This window comes from Muscardinus avellanarius (assembly GCF_963383645.1).
Source record: "Muscardinus avellanarius genome assembly, chromosome: 9".
NCBI classification, from domain to species: Eukaryota; Metazoa; Chordata; class Mammalia; order Rodentia; family Gliridae; genus Muscardinus; species Muscardinus avellanarius.
Genome location: NC_137795.1, coordinates 47,981,952 through 48,001,495, shown reverse-complemented (window position 1 = coordinate 48,001,495; position 19,544 = coordinate 47,981,952). Strand labels below are relative to the sequence as shown.

At 40.8% G+C, this 19,544-nt stretch overlaps 1 protein-coding gene across 1 annotated transcript in view; it reads right to left on the bottom strand.

The window, feature by feature from the left end:
- RELN (reelin) overlaps positions 1-19,544 on the bottom strand; it is a gene marked incomplete at both ends in the record, with an annotated part of 510,757 nt that overhangs the window by 92,636 nt on the left and 398,577 nt on the right. Inside the window, 8 exons of the mRNA XM_080701477.1 lie at positions 857-1,034; positions 1,137-1,277; positions 5,034-5,307; positions 6,289-6,477; positions 6,915-7,073; positions 12,560-12,636; positions 13,831-14,038; positions 16,629-16,786. Coding sequence (XP_080557603.1) covers positions 857-1,034; positions 1,137-1,277; positions 5,034-5,307; positions 6,289-6,477; positions 6,915-7,073; positions 12,560-12,636; positions 13,831-14,038; positions 16,629-16,786 — 1,384 coding nt within the window. The remainder of the gene's footprint in view (positions 1-856; positions 1,035-1,136; positions 1,278-5,033; positions 5,308-6,288; positions 6,478-6,914; positions 7,074-12,559; positions 12,637-13,830; positions 14,039-16,628; positions 16,787-19,544) is intronic.

Below are 19,544 nucleotides of genomic sequence, written 5' to 3'. Positions count from 1 at the left end.
TCATTAAGGTTGTATAGAAACCCATGTGGATTTTCATCGATAATTTATTTGCACACCTAGATTAGTCAGTTCCCCCGTGCTGGGAGGGATGGGATGTAGCATGTATTTGTAAATGAAGATGTGCCAGCTGAGCACAGAGTTTCACTCAGTAGCTTAACATTTCTCTGACCAGGGATATAGGATGAAATACAAAAATATACTAATGGTATTTGGGAAGGCTATTGGACTCGACTTAAATATTTGGTTTTCTTAAAGGCACTACCTTTAAGTAGTTCTACTGGCAGAAAGAAAAGGAAAGAAAAAGAAAAGATTTTTCCACAAATTCCTTTAAAAATATTCCATGCTGAATATTTTAAATAACAAAAAATGCTACATTCTAGAAACCTAGTTTCTAAATATTTGATGCATATACATTTTTATATACAATCCCAGCAGGAAGTAAGGGAAGTCGGATCACCAAAGCTAAGTAAAATTTTGTGCCCTGAGTCAGGCACGGTGGCACATGCCTGTAATCCCAATGTTTGGGAGGCTGAGGCAGAAGGATCAGTTTTTTTGAGGCCAGCCTTGGGAATGTAGTGAGACCCTGTTTCAGAATAAAAAGGCTGAGGGTGTAGCTCGGTGGTAGAGTACTTATGAGTTCTATCCCTGGCACCATACACACACAAAACATTTCTACCCTAATGATCATAAAAATAATTACACTAAATAGAAGAAGAAACATGGCTTGGACTAGAAGCCAGTAACCATGTGCAAAGTGATGCGGGATCTGAGCAGACTGAGCATTGTGTGGAACCGTGAGCAAACACGAGAATGACTAAAGCGGCTAGCTATAGCACAGAGTAGAATCTCATCTGACCCCTTTAAAAATGAGGGACGTTCCAGATTTGATGGTTTCACCATTCAGGTTCCCCCTCTCTGCACCATAGACTTCAGGCCAAAGGTCAGGATGCAGGTTCCCATTGAAATCATCTTTCAGGATCGAAGGGAGAGGAACAGCAGGAACACAGTAGGGTCCGCCAAAGCCGCGGTCACACCTACGGAGAAGATGAGCGGGGAGAAGGCATTGTCGGTCACGAGTTCATCTGGCCAGCTTCACCGCTGCATTGCAAAGAGAGACTCCAGTTTTATCAACTTACACACAACGTCCAGCATCACAAATCCCTCGTCCGGAGCACATCCAAGGGCACCCCGAGGCCAGTACAACATTGTCGATAGCCCAGGAATCGGCTCCAACGGTGTAGTTGGTCTGAATCCATCTGAACCGGGTCCTGGGAGAACTAACCCAGAAAACATACGATTGGTTTGATAAGCAATCTTGAAAGCCCAGGACATTTATTTCACTTTCCTTTTTCTTTTAAAGTGCCCTCTGGATTCCAGGGTCCAGTTCCCTCTTCTTTAAGACACTTTATTCTCTTCTTTCTCTCTCTCTCTCTCTCTCTCTCTCTCTCTCTCTCTCTCTCTCTGCAATACTGGGGATTGAACCCATGGGCATTCTACCTCTGAGCTACACCCCAGTATTACTTTTTATTCCTTATTTTAAAACAGGGCCTCACCAAGTAGCTGAGTGAGGCTGGCAGTGAACTGTGATCCTCCTGTCTCAGCCTCCTAAGTACTGGGATTATAAGCATGAACCCTCACACCTAGCAAAACATTTTATTTTTATACTAAGTTAAGAAAGATGTTTCTCCTTGACCATAAATAGGAAAATAGGAAGCATACTATTAAATTTTTTTTTACCATTTCCTCATGTTAGGTCAAAAACATGTATAAGGTGGATAATTTATTTTGAACTAATGACTTACTGTGTTTTTGAAATATGTGCAGAATTTAGTTTTTGCTTTCAAGGCTTTACTGCCATTCAGTACTGGGAAAGAGATGGAAAGTGATAAAGACACGAGGAAAAGCTGGAACTTACAAAGTTCTGGCTGTGAGGTCCCCTGTGCTCCTGGTCTGAGTGGCTTCTGAGAGCGCACGGGAGCCCTACCATACTTCTGCCCTCTGTCTGGGTTTGTCGTGTTCTTGCGTCTGAAGCTGATGCATTTCCACATTTCCTATCCATTGTAATCTGTTATTTGATGGTATATCGGTTCAGAAGACCACTTAACCCAGAAGCAGAGGCAGTTTTACTAAGCATCAATACTAGTCTGTCTTTGAGGAATGGACTGCCAAGCTGAAGACTGCTAGCTGTTTGGAATATGGAGCACAGTGCGCCTGAAATTGGGTTCCAGGTGCATCATTTCAGGTACTGTCCTTTCTCTGTACAAAATCTCCTTCAGTGCCCTTTGATGGTTTCCTGACAGCTTAAGATGCCATACGTGGCCCCTCCAGCATCTGCCCTTTTCTCCAACTTCAATCTATTGTTATCTGTTTCACAATTACATTCCAACAACACTGAATCCTTGAATTTCTCCATGGTTCATATTTCTCCTGGATTTTGTTCTAGCTTACAGCAGCATAGGTGCGCTCCTGTCTTCACACAGAGTCAGCTGAGACATCAGCTCCTCCCAGAAGCTTGCACCAGTGCTTCCAGCTGAGTTAGGTAGTATCTTTCATGTTTCAGTGATGGCCCTGAGTATTATCTCTGGTATCATTTTCTCTCACAAATAGCTGCTTAGATGTCTGTTATGCTAAATAGTATATTTAGGTCCTGGCATCAGCCTATGCATTTAGTATCAGAGTACTTAAAACACAACACTCAAGCCAGGCATGGTGATGCATGCTTGTAATCCCAGCATTTGAGAGGCTGAGACAGGAAATTGTGGTTCCCAGACAGCCTCAGCTACTTAGTGATGCCTTTTGCAATTCAGTGAGACCCTGTTTCCAAATAAAGAATAAAAAATAGGGCTGGGGGTGTGGCTCAGAGGTAGAATGACCCTGGGTTCCATCCCCAATACCATACACACACAACCCCCCCACAACATTCAATACATGTTTATTGGATTTAAAAAAAAAAACAGATGAATGGATAATGAGAACGTGATATATACACACAATGGAATTTTACTCAGCCATAAAGAAAAACAAAGTTATGTCATTTGCATAAAAATAGATAGAACTAGAGAATATAATGCTAAGTGAGATCAGCCAGTCTCAGAAAGTCAAGGGTCATTTGATTTTTTCTTTTATGTGGAAGCTAGGGAGAGAATAGGAAACAAAAGGAACTTTAGACAAATGAGGAAAGAGATCAATAAAATAATAGAAGAGAAATGGGAGAGGGAAATGGGGAGGGGAAAAGGAGATCTGAAGAAGGAAACAGGTCAAACAATGCTATATTCATATATGAAAGTATCACTAACCCATCTCACTAATGTATGGGGCGGGGGTGGGGGCAGGAGGGTCCAGAGGGAAACAAGTTCTGTGTGCATGTATATCTGTGTCACTTTGAACCTCACTGTGATGTATAATTACAATACACCAATAAAGTGTAAAAATGAATAAATAAACTTCAAGCAAGCAGTATGGAAAGCTCCAGAGCCCCAGTATTTCAGGCCAAACACTATTACCCTATGTTTTCCTGCATTTTCCCTGTCATTTGTGTATCTTTGATCAGAATTGAACCAGGAAAATAGAAACCACTGAAAGCCCTTAATGCAGAGAGGACTTAATGCAAGGTATTGGATGCATAGTTGGTGGAAGAGTTCAGAAAACAGGAGAAGCAGTGAGGAAATCACAACTGGGCAAAATTAGGATATCACTACAAATCAAGGCTGGAGGGACACAGGAAGAGACACTGCTGGTGCTCAGGGGCCAGAGACACATGGTGGGCCACTTAGCAGCCAAAGATTTTGGCTAAGATGCACTTGAAGGGGAAAGGAGGAGGGAAGTTATCACTATTTTCAGCCTTCCATCTCTTGCCAGTGTCTGTTACTGTCACTGGGAAGCCAGTGGATACAAGAGTCTGGAACCTGCAAAGGCCAACTTCCTTGTAAGTCAGAAGAGAGAGCAGGAAGAGGAGGTGAAGATCTGAGGGAGGGGTAGTCACAGGATGGCACAGTCTTGAAACAACCATTAGGTACTCATTAATACCTAGAGAGATCCTCAAAGTAAACACAGGCCTACATCTCAGAGGTGGGAGTCTGATATAAGAAAATACAACTTTTTTTTGGTACTAGGGATTGAACCATGGGCATTATACTTCTGAGCTACACTACCAGCCCTTTATTTTTTATTTTATTTTTTGTTTGTTTGAAACAGTGTCTTACTAGGTTGCTGAGAGTCTCGCTAAATTGCTGAGGCTGGCTAAAAACCTATGATCCTCTTGTATCAGCCTCCCATGTACTGGAATTGCAGGTTGTGGGCCACTGTGCCCAGCTCAATACAATTCTTGAATGTGATCTGAAATGTTGGGGAGGGCAAGGGGGATGCAAAATGGGACGAGCATTCCAAAAGGGATCCCACCTTTTACTGACAAAGTGGTCCTAAGATTAGAACCCAAACTAAAGCAAACCAAAAAACAAACCCAGAAACTCAAGGTACTCTCCTGTATGCAATCATTTCACATTGCTTTGTGTGATTAAGGATCAGTCTGGGTTGTAGGTAGAGACTTTTTGTTGTTCTTGCGGTACTGAGTATGAAACCCAGGGGCTTTCTACCACTTAGGTACACCCCCAGCCTTATTTTTATTCTTTATTTTGAAACAGGGTCTCATTGAGTTGCGGAGGGCCTCACTAAGTAGCTGAGGCTGTCCTCGAACCCGGATTCTTCTGTTTCAGCCTCCCAAATGCTGGGATTACAAGCGTGGGCCACCACGCCCAGCTTAGAGACTTAATTTTACAATAGTGTACAAACTAAATCTGATGGGCAGACATCATGGTGTCAAAGAACAGAAAAATCTAGCCTTGTAAAACTTCTGGAATTCCCTTGCCACCCTACAAAATCACAGCCCAAGGCGCTTTGTACTTTTCTTCTCCCTGGCACATTCCATGCATAATTATCATGAAGAGTAATAGAATCCCCAAGTGGAATCACAATTATTTTCAAATTAGGTGACAGAAACCTAAGGTTCTGACACGTAGCCAAATGGCAATTCTCACTTGGTGGAGAGTGGAAGGTAGACAGTGATCCGCCTCCAATTCTGGAATCTTTCCGAGGTGTAAATTGAACTTTCTGTGTAGTGCAGACAGCCAATGGTTGGAGGAACACACTCTTCGGTGACAAGATGCCAGTCTCTGCCGTTGTTCAGAGAATACTGGAGCTGGACGCTGTGGGAGTCGCTGAAGGGCTTGCTGCAGCCCATACTCATTTCAAACTGCAGGAAGGTAGATGCCGACACGTGAAAGTCCCAGGTCTCTGCAGAACGAGGTTTTCCTACCAAAAAGAAATACACAAGAAACAAAACTTCAGTGAAAGCATGAGGTTGCATTCTTTTTTTTTTTTTTTAATTTGGTGTTTGTGCTTCTTGCTAATATTTTCAGTAGCAAACACAAATCATGGCTTCTCTTTAGTACTTTCTATGTGTTTTTGTTTTTCTTCTTACATTTGCTGTTTTTATGTGGTTACTATACATTTGGAAATATGGAAGGCTGCTAAGCTGAAAAACTTTTACCACCTTAATAAGAACCGAGATAGAATCTTAAGTCTCTAATTTTGTAGACTGTGAAACATAGGAATGTTTTCATGCAGATATTTTTGGTTCTGCCTGTAAGAAAGCTTTCTCAGAAGCAAGGTGTTGTGGCATGCCTATAATCCCAGTACTTGGAGGATCCAAGAGAAGCACAGATTTGAGGTCAGCCCGAGCAATTTAATGAGACCTTCAGCAACTTAGTAAGACCTTTAAAGCACATGATGTACTTAAACATACCAAACTCAGTCACTAAGCCAAGCATGGGAAGGAGGCATGGAGAGGGAACGGGGTGGGGATTGGGTAAGGGCTAATTGGGTGATGTGTGCACAGTATGTCTACACAAGTCTTTTATCCTATTCAGATGTATGACTACAATGCACCAATAAAAAAATTTTAAAAAAGCAAAAAAGAAAATAGGGCTGGGGGTATTGTTTGGAGGTAGAATAACCCTGGGTTCAATCTCCAATAGCAAAAAAAAAAAAAAAAAAAAAAAAAAAAATTCTTCTCATAACACCATGTTATATGAAAGACAATTTCACCAAAAGTGAGACACTGGGCTCACCAAGTTATTTCGGAGGACAATACAACTTTTCCCCTCAAGAGTCTCTCTCAGCAAAGCAAGTTAGCTACATAGTTTTGTATTATAGAATTTTCTTTTGAGTTTTAGTCAGTTTAGTACCTCTAGTTAATCAAATCTCCTCCTTTTATTTTGTGGTAATACATACCTATGTTTTCAGTGAATATCAGAGCAGTATCCATAGAGAGACAGTCAATATCAACTTGACCTCCTTGGATTCGATACCAGTTGGCTTGCAAATCTATGGAGCCATCAAATTTGTCTTGAAATCCAGTTTGAGAGCTGTCATTCATTCCTATAAGGACATCATCCAAAGCCCACTGGGCTGAATGCTTCCCTGCAATCAGATGAATAAAGGCATTTTGGAGAAGGTTCATTATATAAGCAATATGAATATCCTTGAGAACATGACCTAAAATCAAATTGTCTAGGAACTGGCAGCAAATTAAGAAATGCAAAATACAAGGTGGCTATGGATGCTGCATGAACTAAAAGCTCCCACAAAGCTGGGTGTGGTGGTGCACACTTGTAATCCCAGAGCTTGGGAGGCTGAGACAGGAGGATTGTGCAGGTTTGAAGCCAGCCTCAGCTACTTAGTGAGGCTCTCACCAACTTAGTGAGACTTTGTTTCCAAACAAATATAAAATAGGTCTGGGAGTGTAGCCCCGGGATAGAAAGCCCCTGGGTTCCACATCCCCAGTACCACACACACACACACACACACACACACACACACACACCCTCCCAGAAAGGTGGTTGTGAGTAGTCACTTACCATGTTGTGGTTGCCACCATCGAAAAGCTGTTGCAGGCGTCTTTGCCTCCCGTGGCAGGTCAATGGAAATGATCTGTGGCTCCAGAAAGGACATGAAGTCCAGCTCCCGCAGCAAATGCCAGACAATCCCATTGTCATTTGAATACTGAACAACAAGCCCTGAGTTATGAGACATAAATTCAGTTACCACGACAGCTTTCCTAGAGGCAAGAAACGGTATTTTTTAAATGGCAAACCCTCAGCAACTTCAAACCGAGTCTCACAGAATGAGGGCACATCCATCTAACGCCCAAGCAATGAATTAGGAGACCTGAAGGCTCATCAATTTCTTGACAGTTTCTAATGCACTGACTCCCGGTAAATGGACACAAAAAATACAAAAGCTCTTTTAAAGACCACTCAGCTTTGTATGAGTGATGAGTAGTTGGTAAGGGGAACATAAAAATCCGCTCCAGATCATGGACTTGAATTTCAGATTTTGTCCTGAAGATTATAAAGTCCCCTGTCATTATTATAAACTCTGAAGAAACATCTCAATCTCCCTGGCACAGAATCAAGTAGCACTCTTTGCTGCCAGAGTGACAGGCAGCCAGCGTTGCCCAGTCTGAAATTGTATTAAGCAGAAAACCCTTCGACCGGCACTGTCAGGTCTTGGTTAGTGAAGCCTGCATGAGGCCAAAGTATTTAACAGCAAAGCTGACTCGCTCCTATCAAAGCAAGTTCTACTCTCCTTTCTCATCACCATTCTGCCCCCGCACACACAGCCCACCTGCCCGCACTGCTCCGGCCGTCACCAGGGCAACATGATCTAGGCAAGTGCACACTAGTGCCAAGGAACCTCCTGTGCTGCCTCTGCTCTGGGCCCACACACCTTCCCCTCCCTCACTCCTTACAGTACTGAGGATTGAATCCGAGGGTCCTGTACTTCTGAGCTACACCCCCAGTATAATTTTATATTTTACTTTTGAAACAGTGTTAGAGAAATTATGGAGAGCCTCACTAAGTTGCTGAGGCTGGCAGCAATTGTGATCCTTCTGTCTCAGCCTCCTAAGTACTGGGATTACACAGGTGTGCCACCTTGCCTAACTCCCAGAAACAGTGTGTGTGTGTGTGTGTGTGTGTGTGTGTGTGTGTGTGTGTGTGTGTGTAGGATACTAGAGATTGAACTCACAGGTGCTCTACCACTGAGCTATATCTCCAGCCCTTTTGATTAATTAATTAATTAATTAATTTTGCAGTACTAGGGATCCTCCTGTCTCACAGTTCGAGGACAGCTTCAGTTACTACTCAGTGAGGCCCTTTGCAACTAAGTGAGACCCTGTTTAAAAATAAAGAAAAAAATAGGGATGGGGATGTAGCTCAGATGTAGAATGCCCTTGTGTTCCATCCCCAGTATTGCAAAAAACAAACAAACAAACAAACAAAAAACAACCACTAAATCATTTATATTATATATAGTATTTTACTTTCCCTATTATTGAGTGATGAGAACTTCTCACTTTATCATGTTAGATAATAGTTTACTAAAATAATTTTCAAGAAATATTATTTTTAAAAATATTATTTTCAAAAGAAAGTTGTTCAATGCTGAGAGTATGGAATTATGGTTACCAGATCTGACAAGGGATAATAAAGGGAACAATAATGAAGAATATGTTCAAAATTAAAAATCTCAAGAAAACTAAACCTTGTCTACATTAGAAGCCATGACATTGAATGAAAGGGTAAAAATAGGTTGGCATGCAGGACCCGCTGGGTGACAATGGGCTGGATACAGGTGGGGAGTAGGGCTTCACTTGGTTGGGTGAGGTCCATGTGTTGGGGAAGAGAGAGAGTCACATCGAGCTTCATGAAGAAAGTGAAATTCAAGCCATTTGTAGTGTTTAGTCAAGTTGAGGGTTACCTGGTAAAAAGTTCTTGTCTTCAATCTTTAATAATTGTTTAAATTATGTGTAATAGTATAAATATAACATGGTTAACCTGGACACTCTTTATTGGGAGGAAGGAAGGGAAATGGGGGGGAGGGGGCACGAAGCACAATCTAAATGTACACTGTTTTCAATATGTTCAACTTATAAATAATATAAAATATGGAAGAAAAAATAAATTCTTCCTTCCTTCCTTCCTTCCTTCCTTTCTTCCTTCCTTCCTTCCTTCCTTCCTTCCTTCATTTCTTCCTTCCTTCCTTTCATCCTTCCTTTGGATTAAACCCAGGGTAGTTCTACCTCTGAGCTACATCCTAGTTTTTTTTTTTTTTAATTTTGAAACAGGGTCTTGCAAAATTGCTGAGCATGGTCTTGAACCTGTGATTGTCTTGTCTCAGCCTCCCAAGTACTTGGATTATAAGCAGGCACCATTGCTCCTGGCTTCCTATTGGCTTTTTAGTGTGATGGATGGCTGAGAGTTTAGACATTTCAAAATTTAGTTTCTCTTGTTATTGTTAATTTATATTAATTTGGTTTGCATTTAATAAGATGAGAAAGAGGACAGAAGCAAGAGAGAATAAAAATTATTAAAGTGATTATTTGGGGCTGACCTATTTAGACAGTTGATTACATCATAAGAATAAAAGCAGCATGAGAATTAAATCTCCTTGATTTATCCTTTCTAGTACTTTCTACTCAAAGTATGGTCCGAGACTGGCACCTGTTATTACCTTGGAACAGACTGTGTCTGTGGTAGTTTTTAAAATATGTCCCAGATTCTTTGATATAATATTTAAAGATACTCATTTAAAATAAAAGTTTTTTGAAAAAGCTCTATTTGAAAATGGAGGTTTTATTTATTTATTTTTTTAGTTAGGATGGACTTAGTAACTTGCTTCTAATGATCAATATATGGTAGGAGCCACAGAGTGTGACTTTTGAGACTGTGTCATTAGAGGCATTGCATTTGGGGCTGGGGTGTAGCTCAGAGGTGGACCACTTCCATCCCCAGCAGCACATCAAACAAACAAACAAACAAACAAGCAAAAAACAACATAAAAATCAAGGTGTTGCAGAATCTTCTGCACTGTCTCAGATCTCTTGCTCCAGAGAAAGCGAGCCTACATGTACTAAGGACATTCAAGCGACCTATGGATGGGTCTATAAATCTAGAGTCCAAAGCCTCTTGCCAAAGCCAGAGCTGAAGCCTTCTGCCAACTGCCGTCCTGGTTGTAGCTTATCCAGCTCTGGCTGAGCCTCCCAAGGACTATGCTCAGCCTGCCCTTTACCTTACCTGCAACCTCATGAGATTCCGAGCCAGGGGCCCCGGCCATTCAGCTAAGCCGCCCCCACATCCTGACTCACAGAAACATAAGATAGCAAATGTTTGTTTTAAGCCTCTCAGCTTTAGGAGAAGTTGTCATGTAGCATACTGCCCCGCTCCCACCCAATCAGAATTTGCACTTTAGCACATGCAAATCCCAAATGATTTTATGTGTAATTAAAATATGAGATGCAGGCTCAGGAGGTAAAGCCTCCATTTGGTTTTTGCTCGTTGCCTTTCTCCTCACTCGCTTTTTCAGGGATGTCAAGCACACCTTCAGGTAGCAACCAGGTCTTCAGAGATGATAAGTAGTAGGAGACAGGGAAACAGCAATATCCATATTTCCTATCAGTTGCCGAGCCTCATTAGCTGTGTCATCTAACACATTGTGCATCTGCATAAACCAAGCCATTTTAGCTCATCTACTGAGTGTTTAAGGCATGTAAAACATTTCTCTTTTTAAACTACAACTCCATCTGCATTCTGCCTCATTTTATTGAAAACAGCCTAATTTTGACTTTAATTCCAAATATGTAAATTGGTGCTTCAGCCTGAGTAAGTGAAGAATCCTCACTTTCATCACTGGAAGAGATTTGTTCAAGGGTTTAGGCAGATTTACATGTTAACAACCGGTTTTCAATAAAAGACTCAGAAATGCCTGTGGGATGTGAATTACACGGCCAAGATCCAGTCTAAGAAAATGGCAGAGGACTAGCTGAGAACAAGTTGCTTCTTCCTGAAGGGATCCTAAGGGGAATTCGCCCCACAAGGAAGACAACAGCACTTGTAACTGGAGGTAAAGTGCACAGCAGGGCCTCATACTTATGATAAATAGGAACTCTGCACTATACTATATTCAGGGTCTTTTTTGCATATATACAAATAGGGGTACAGAGCTGTAATTTTTAGAAGAGTCATGCATTGCAAACTTCCTTTGAGTTCAAATTTATTAATTGTCACTTCCTGGCTGAGTCTCTAGCCAGACTGTCTTATCAAAATCAGTACACCTTCCCCTGAGTAAGTTTCCTTTCCACGTTTCTGTCTAGCTCTTACAATCTAACATTTTCTTGTTCGTTTCTTTTCTTCATTGTTTACTATCTGACTCCTCTTACTAGATTGTAAGTTCCTTTAAGGTGCTCATTAGTGCTACCCTGGCTCTTCCTGCCTGGCACATGGTAGCTGTCTGCTTCTTGTCCCCTTCACCATTTTGTTTTTCCCTCTGTCACGTGGCTGGCAACATCCAGAATCTACCCACCAGATGCTCACTATCTTGGATGCTGAAACGAGGACCTCAGATGACCCATGAAGAAAATGCACCATCAGGGAAAAAATATTTTTTGGTTTAACTCACTGGTATTTTAAGGGTTATTTGTCATTGTAGCATAACTTAGCTCATCTGTCTTTTAGTGACATGTATCTGCAGTATCTAGAATAGTGTCTGGCTTAGGATTGATCCTTAACAATTATCTGTAGAAGAGATAAAAGAACGCAAAGTAGTCTAGAAAAGTTTCTAGACTGCTACTTCAGTAAATAGATGATTTGGATTATTACTGGAGTAAAGTACTGAGATTCTCAGAGGAAATCATTAAAGCCTTCGGTTAGTGATGCTACAGACAAAGACATTTAGAGTTCAGGAGCAAAACAGTAGTTGGAGTTGACTGACGGGTGCTGTTTAAGCTGGTATGTTTTACACGGGCATCCCAGGCATAGCAACAAGCTTAGATAATAATCCTGTTAAACTCTTTACATGTTGTTTGCGAGGCCCCGGTTTAGAAGAAAGGCCCATGGGTTTTGTTCTAGAAACTATTTCAAATCTGTTACTTGACCTCCTTCTACATCTGTAAAATATACTTAATAATGGTACCTATGGCAAAGGGAAATTATGGAGGGAAAACAAATTAATGCTAGTAAAGCCCTTGGACACAGTGCCCTGCCTGTAACAGGTGCTCAGTAAAAGTGAATACTCATTGTTACAAGGAACTGTTCCTCACACACACTGATTCCCTCAGAATTTTTAGGGGCAGAAGTAGAGTTTGATCTACATTCAGCTTTGCCCTATGCAGATAAGGTGTAGTCCTCACACTGAATGCAAAGTCTCTGCTATTGTTTTTGATCCCTCCCTGTGGAGAATGATGTTGAAACAGAGTTCCCTGAAAGGAATGCCTTCCATCCTGCCTGCACGCAGAGGAGGCACAGTGCTTTTCAGCCTATGGATTTGGATGAGAAACTGTAGGGATATGGTTCCACGCAGCCACTCTTTGGATGAAGGATGAAAGAAGACAAGGAATGATTGAGGATAATATATCAGTTTGCAAAATACAGGCCAAATTTTGGGCAGAAAAAGGACTAATTTGCCAATAGCAAAGGTAATTTCAATGGAAATATTAGCAACTTACCTTCATTTCTAGCCCTTGGTTTGATGCAGGTAATACCTGAAGTTTTGCTTCCAATTTGGATATAAAACTGAACGAGTCTGGGGGAAAAAATAAACCCTTCAGTTTACTTAAAATATATTACTTTAGAAGAGCTGTATTTTGATATAGAAAGGGAAAAACCCTATGTAATTATTAAGTACTACTTTTAAACTCAAAGAATAAATGATGGGCAGAAACTATGTATATTGTAATAAGTAGTTAATTAATTCTGTAATCATTTAGAAAAGGCAATTAATATGACCATTCATTTATAGTGTATAATGTTCTACAAATCCATTGAATCCAATGTCACAGTGATAGTCTGATATAATCTAATGGAGAATTCCTTAAATACAGATGATGGCATTCTTGGAAACTTAGAGAGAAAGAGAGAGAGAGAGAGAGAGAGAGAGAGAGAGAGAGAGAGAGAGAGAGAGAGAGGGGGGGGGGGAGATATCTAACACTAAAATAAGTTGAGCACTATAGTTGTTGTTATTATAAATAATAATGCATCTATTAATAATTTTTTTACAGCTGACTGTCAGTTTGATGTAAATCATGCCTCTGTCCATGGTAACCAGTAGAGACTGCCTGCTTGACAGGCACACTTTTGAGAAAAGAATGCAGAAGAAAAGGGAAAGCAATTGAAGGGAGAAAATAAACATGAAAGGGAAGCCTAGATTTTGGTGAGGACAAAGTATAATAAATTTCAAACAGTTTTCCATTTCCTTCCTTCCAATTCTCAAATAATTTAATTTAAAAAAAAAAAAAAGCATGGTTTAGGTGTGCTACTATTTTATTAGACTTAAAAACAGTTCTTTATTCTACCAGTAGGTGTCAGCCTAAGTTTTTTTTTAATTTTCTGGGGTAGTTTTCAGTAAGTGATTTCAAATAAAGTTAAATGAGAATGCATCATTTCAGACACAGAATTTAAAGATGGAAAAATCTTTGTCTCATCAGCATACATTAGCAACAATATCAAAGACTTCATAGTCATAGAACTTCAGGAAACCAAGATGAACAAGGCATTTGGGTCTTGGTGATAACTGTATGCTGATTAAGGAACTGTGATGTGATTTTTTTCAGAAACCATTTACTTTAGTATAGAGCTCAAGTTATGCTTCATTTTTACATATCAGAATCTACATATAGAAACATTATTACATAATCTCCATTGACACAGAATGTTTTAGGTTGGACCACAGGGTGTGGTTAACACTATTCATAGAAAAGTATACCAGTTCACAACTTACCTGATATTCCTGGTGTCCAGAGGGACTGTCCTCGCTTCCCTCTTCCCAGGGCCGTTGAAATAGAGAGACCTGCCGTCGTTCAGCGTGCCACAGCCGGTTCCCACTAGGCCCCCAGTGATCTTGTACCACAGAGGGCTGAGCTTCCCCTCGAACCTGTCGAACATCTCACTGGGATTAGGGACATTCGACACACAGGTTCCCTGTGAAACTTCAGAGAGGAAAAATATGTTGGATAGATGCTTGTTGGAATCACTAAGTATTAAAAGGCATTTTCAACATATGGGCAAAGGGAGAATTTCCTCAGGAATTAGGAGAAAGGAGTCATATAGAAATTTGATATCTTATAGCGGTCTGCCTGAAAGATAGTCATTTCTAGGATCATAAAACATGCTATTCTGCCTCTCTCTCTCTTTTTATAAAGAGAGATGCCAGGGATGCTGTGTTTCCTAAGTTCTTGCTGCTCAGAGGGTCTATGTGAACTGAGAAGTAGATTTTTGTCCACAATAAAATTTGTCCACTTGTTCTTCTGTTAGAGGATCAATAAGGGAGGTCACTTCTGGATTTTAAAAGTGTCATCCTTTAAGCTACAAGTTGCAATACTCTCTGCAGAAGGCTTACATGAGAGTGTCTGTCTCTGATTATGTGCATTGATAAGATGGGGAAGAGCCTTTTGAAGGTGCCTCCAGGAAAAACTCAAAAATGATTCTGAAGCCAGGCATGGTAGCTCATTCCTATAATGCCAGTACGTGAAAGGTTAAGAAAAGAGGATCACAGGTTCATAGGGTTCAATGACAGCTTCCACAATGTAGTGAGACTCTCAGCGCTTAATGAGACTCTGTCTCAAAATAAAGAATAAAATAGGGCTGGTGGTGTAGCTTAGAAATAGAATGCATCTAGCACTTGGGTTTAAACTTCAGTCTCTGTCTTTCTGTCTCTCTCTCTCTGTCTAGCTCTCTCTCTCTCTCACACACACACACAATTTTGAAGCTCATATTTTCTCCAATTTTACTCTTGAATCTCAGCTCCCTTTAAATTTTGCATATAGTAACATCAAAAGTGATTGTGGTAGCCGGGCGTGGTGGCGCACGCTTGTAATCCCCACGCTCGGGAGGCAACGACAGGAGGATCCTGCAGGTTCGAAGCCAGCCGCGCGCGCTGGCTTAGGAGACCCTGTTTCCAAATAAAAATGTAAAAATAGGTCTGGGAGTGTAGCCCGGAGGTAGAAGGGCTTCCAGGAACCCCAGTACCACCAAAAAAAAAAAAAAAAAAAAGTGATTGTGGTAAAAAAATCCTTCTCTTGTAAAGCTCTTTATCTGGTAATCTTGGACTTATAGTTTCCTAAATTCAATTTAAATTTATTTTTATTTATTTTTTGTGGTAGTGGGAGTAGAATTTTGTGGTACTTGGGCTATACTCCCAGACCTATTTTATATTTTATTTGGAAACGGAGTCTCACTAAGTTGCTGAGAGCCTCACTAAGTAGCCGAGGCTGGCTTTGAACCTGCGCGATCCTCCTGTCTCAGCCTCCCAGGCGCTGGGATGACAAGCGTGCGCCACCACGCCCGGCTTTCCATTTAACTTTAAATGCATAAAGTTACACTTCTATTTAAAAAGGCAGTAGAAAGAACTCAGGGAAACTGCAGCCCCATGCTGAAGAGCTTGGGCTTGGGCTTTAGAGAATGACTGTGAGTTTGAAGTCTGGCTCCAACAACAACCAGCCGTGTGACTTGAGAGTCATTAAACCTCTTGGTGCCTCAGTTTCTCCAATTGTAAGTCGGGTGTGCAGTACTGTGGTACAGGGTCACTGTTAAAATTAAACGATATGAAATAAAAAGCACTTACTTAGTCCTCAGCATGAAAGAAGGCGCCCAGCAATTATCATTAGGATTGCTATTAATAATAAGCGAGTTCTCTTTAGGGAGCTAAATTTATATTATCATCTTTTCTTCCTTAAGCAACTTGAAACTACACAATATCTTAGCACTTCTGGTGTCTGGGTGGCAAATTCCTACAATTCTCGGACTTGAAGAATATATGTGGCATCTACTCCTTTAAATAACTTGAGCCGGGCGTGGTAGCGCAGGCTTGTAATCTCAGCATTCGTGAGGCTGAGACAGGAGGATCGTGGTTCGTGGACAGCCTCAGATACTTAGTGAGGCCCTTTGCAACTCAGTGAGATCCTGCTTCAAATAAAGAATAAAACTAGTTCTGGGGATATAGCTCAGAGGTAGAATGTCCCTGGGTTCAATCCCCAGTACAAAAAAAAAAAAAAAAAAAAAGAATAACATGAAATATAGTAACTAGAAGCTGAAGGTGGTAACACATGTCTATAACTTGGGAAGCTGAGACTGGAGGACCACAGGTTTAAAGCCAAGCTAGGTAATTTAGGGAAACCCTCAGCGACTTAGTAAGACCCTATTTCAAAATAAATAATAATAATAATAATAATAATAATAATAATAATAATAACAAGGGCTGGGGTGTAGCTTGAAGATAAGATTCCATTGGAAAATGGTTGCAGTGTACTACAGTCTGGGTTCAATTCCCAGTATCTTTATATATATATGTATATATGTATATATATACAATATATATAACATGTCATAATATATATCATATTATCATAATATATCATATATGTGATCACATATATCATATAACTCATCACAGATATATGACATATCATATAATAATATATTATCATAATATATATAATCATATGTATGACATATACTATATATTAACTACAGATGAACATTTTACACACAAACTGCCATGACACACATATTCTGCCTTACCAGTGTACCCCAGGTCACAGAAACACACGCCTGAGATGCAGTCCCCATGGCCACTGCAGTAACTGGGGCAAGGTTCAGATATGTACACTCCATCTAAACCAAATGGAGGCACATTCTTCTGTGAGTTGCTCTCCTGAATCCACCGGAATCTGGTTTTACTGTTGAGGGAAAAATACTGTTGTTCTTATGTGCATATCTCATACCAAAGCCCTGGAATACAGAGCACACTCCAGAGAGAGTTAATATTTATTTGGATGTCATGACTGCTTGATTACGCACTTAGCCTTCATAAGTTGTCTCTCTCAGATCTTTCTCAAAATTTCTTGATTTCTTCTTCATCATAAATGTTTCAGTTACCAGGCTGATATCAGGCACAGAAGCCCTACATTTTTTGTATAAGGCTTTTAATATTACATGCTTTACATATTATAGACTTTCACTTGCATATTTTCCCACTTTAGGCTCTTTTAGTAAAAAATAAAAACCAGAGATAATTTTTCTCTCCTCTTCCTCCTCCTTCTCCTGCTCCTTATTCCCCCCACCCCTTTGTCTCTGTCTCTCTTTCTTATTCTGACCATTGAACCTAGGGGTGTTCTACATCTGAGCTATGCTTCCAGCCCTATTTTATTTTTTATTTTGAAACAGGTTCTTGCTAAATTGCCAAGGGTCTTGTTAATTGCTGAGGCTGGCCTTGAACCTGTGATCTTCCTGTCTCAGCCTCTCAAGTATTGGAATTATAGGTATGTGCAACCATGCCTGGAAATTTTTTGTTTTGAAACAGTCTTGCTAGGTTGCTGAGAGTCTTGCTAAGTTGCTGAGACTGGTCTTGAACTTGTGCTCCTCCTGTCTCAGCCTCCTAAATACTGAGATTATAGGCATGGGCTACCGTGTCTGGCTGGCAATCCTTTCTTAATATGTCATCCTTTCATCTTGCTAATTTTATGGCTATTTTCAGAAGAGGCTCTTTGGGAATTTCTGAGACTATCAATGGAATGTTCTTTGTTAGATCACATAAGAGGACTCTGGCTGTTTGCCATTGGCATGACTCAGGGGTACAGTTAAACTTGTACTGACAGCTATTCTTTCAACTGTGACTTCTCCTTCCTCATCTCTCATCTTTAAATCTCCAAGATGCTCATTCCATGAACTCTTATCAACCAGCTGGGCTGCCACTCAGCCCAATAAAAAGCCACTGAACAACAGAGGAACCCAGTCCTAGGACTTCAAAACCCTGTAACACCAAGGGGCGGTGCAGCTGCTCAGACTTTCTTCCTCTAGAATGATAGTTCTGAAGAGTGAGGGGGGAACTCTGTGTACAGATCCCAAGACTTCTGTCACCCAAGAAGCAGAGTGTACTGTTCAGTGACTTGAGAAGACGAAGGACCACAGGGACTCAGTATTAAGGGATGCCTATTTAAGTAAAGGATGGATAGTCGTTTGGTGGAGAGGGTGAATCTAGGACACAGAGCATCACAGTTGAAAGTCCTGGATAGAAGATTGCTTTTTAGAGTGAAGGGCAAAAGACAGTGTCTCTTTTCTTTCTTTTAATTTTTGTAAGTTGAGCCAGGAGTGGTGGTGCACCCTTGTAATCCCTGTGCTTGGGAGGTGGAGACAGGATGATCACACGGGTTCGAAGCCAGCCTCGCTGGCTTAAGAGACCCTGTTTCCAAATAAAAAGGTCTGGGAGTGTAGCCGGAAGGTAATTTTTGTAAATTGTCCTGTAGTTGGAAGATAGAAATCAGAACAAGAAAGGTGTTACTGGCTACAATGTAAGCACGTTGTTTAATTTCCTTTGCTTAATTTCCTTTTCTTCAAGTGTTGTCAGGTTTTCTGAAGCCTGTTGCTACTCTGTTCTCAGTGCTGTAACCTTGAGTTCAAACACAAGTAATTTTGTAACTTCAAGCTTGTTGGAATAGGAGTATTGGTAAAGAAGTCATTAAAAAAAAAAACTAGTTAGAAGGAGACCATCTGAAGAGGGAAGGAAATAAGCAGGCCAAAGTTAAGATAATAAGAATGTCTAGATTCTACTTATTTAAAATAGAGGAAATCCGGGCGTGGTGGCGCACGCTTGTAATCCCAGCATTCGGAAGGCTGAGACCGGAGGATTGCGGTTCGCGGACAGCCTCAGCTACTTAGTGAGGCCCTCTGCAACTCAGTGAGACCCGCTTTCAAAATAAAGAATAAAAAATAGGGCAGGGGGTGTAGCTCAGAGGTCAGATGCCCCTGGGTTCCATCCCCAGACCTGCAAAAATAAAATAAAATAGAGGAGATATAGTTCTTGCATCTGTTAACATTATCAGTGTTTATGTGCACATGTGCATTTCTTGCTTTCCCAAAGAGAAAGAATAATGCAAAGCAACGATTTCCTGCTAAACATAATTAAATTCGTTTTGGAAAACACATAAGAAAGGAAGGCGTCTCCACTGCAGTTTGTTACTATCTGGTCTTTATTGCTCATTCAACATCCCTTCAGTTAAGCAACACTGAGCACGCACGCACGTGTGAAGTTGCATGGTGCCAGGCCGAGCACGCCTCGGGGAGCAAAGCCTGCACTGGCTTCCTGTCTTCATGTGCCCCACAGTTAAGTGAGAAGACACGCTCATTGAGCCTGTACAAAGTTATGTAGAAAGCAACACAGATTACCATCATTACTAACGCAGAATTTCAGAGAGCATGTAGTAGAATTTTTTAAAATTTTTGTTTGTTCTGAATGATTCTGCTAGGTTGTTGAGAATCTTGCTAGTTTGCTGAAGCTGTCCTCAAACCTGAAATCCTCTTGTCTCAGCCTCCCAAGTATTGGGATTAAAGGTGTGCATCACCATGTCTTAGAGATCTTTGACTTGATAGCCAGGAAGGTCTGGGGAGGAAGTGACGGTTGAGAAAAGAGAATTTAATCTTATGTAATTTTACTGCAAA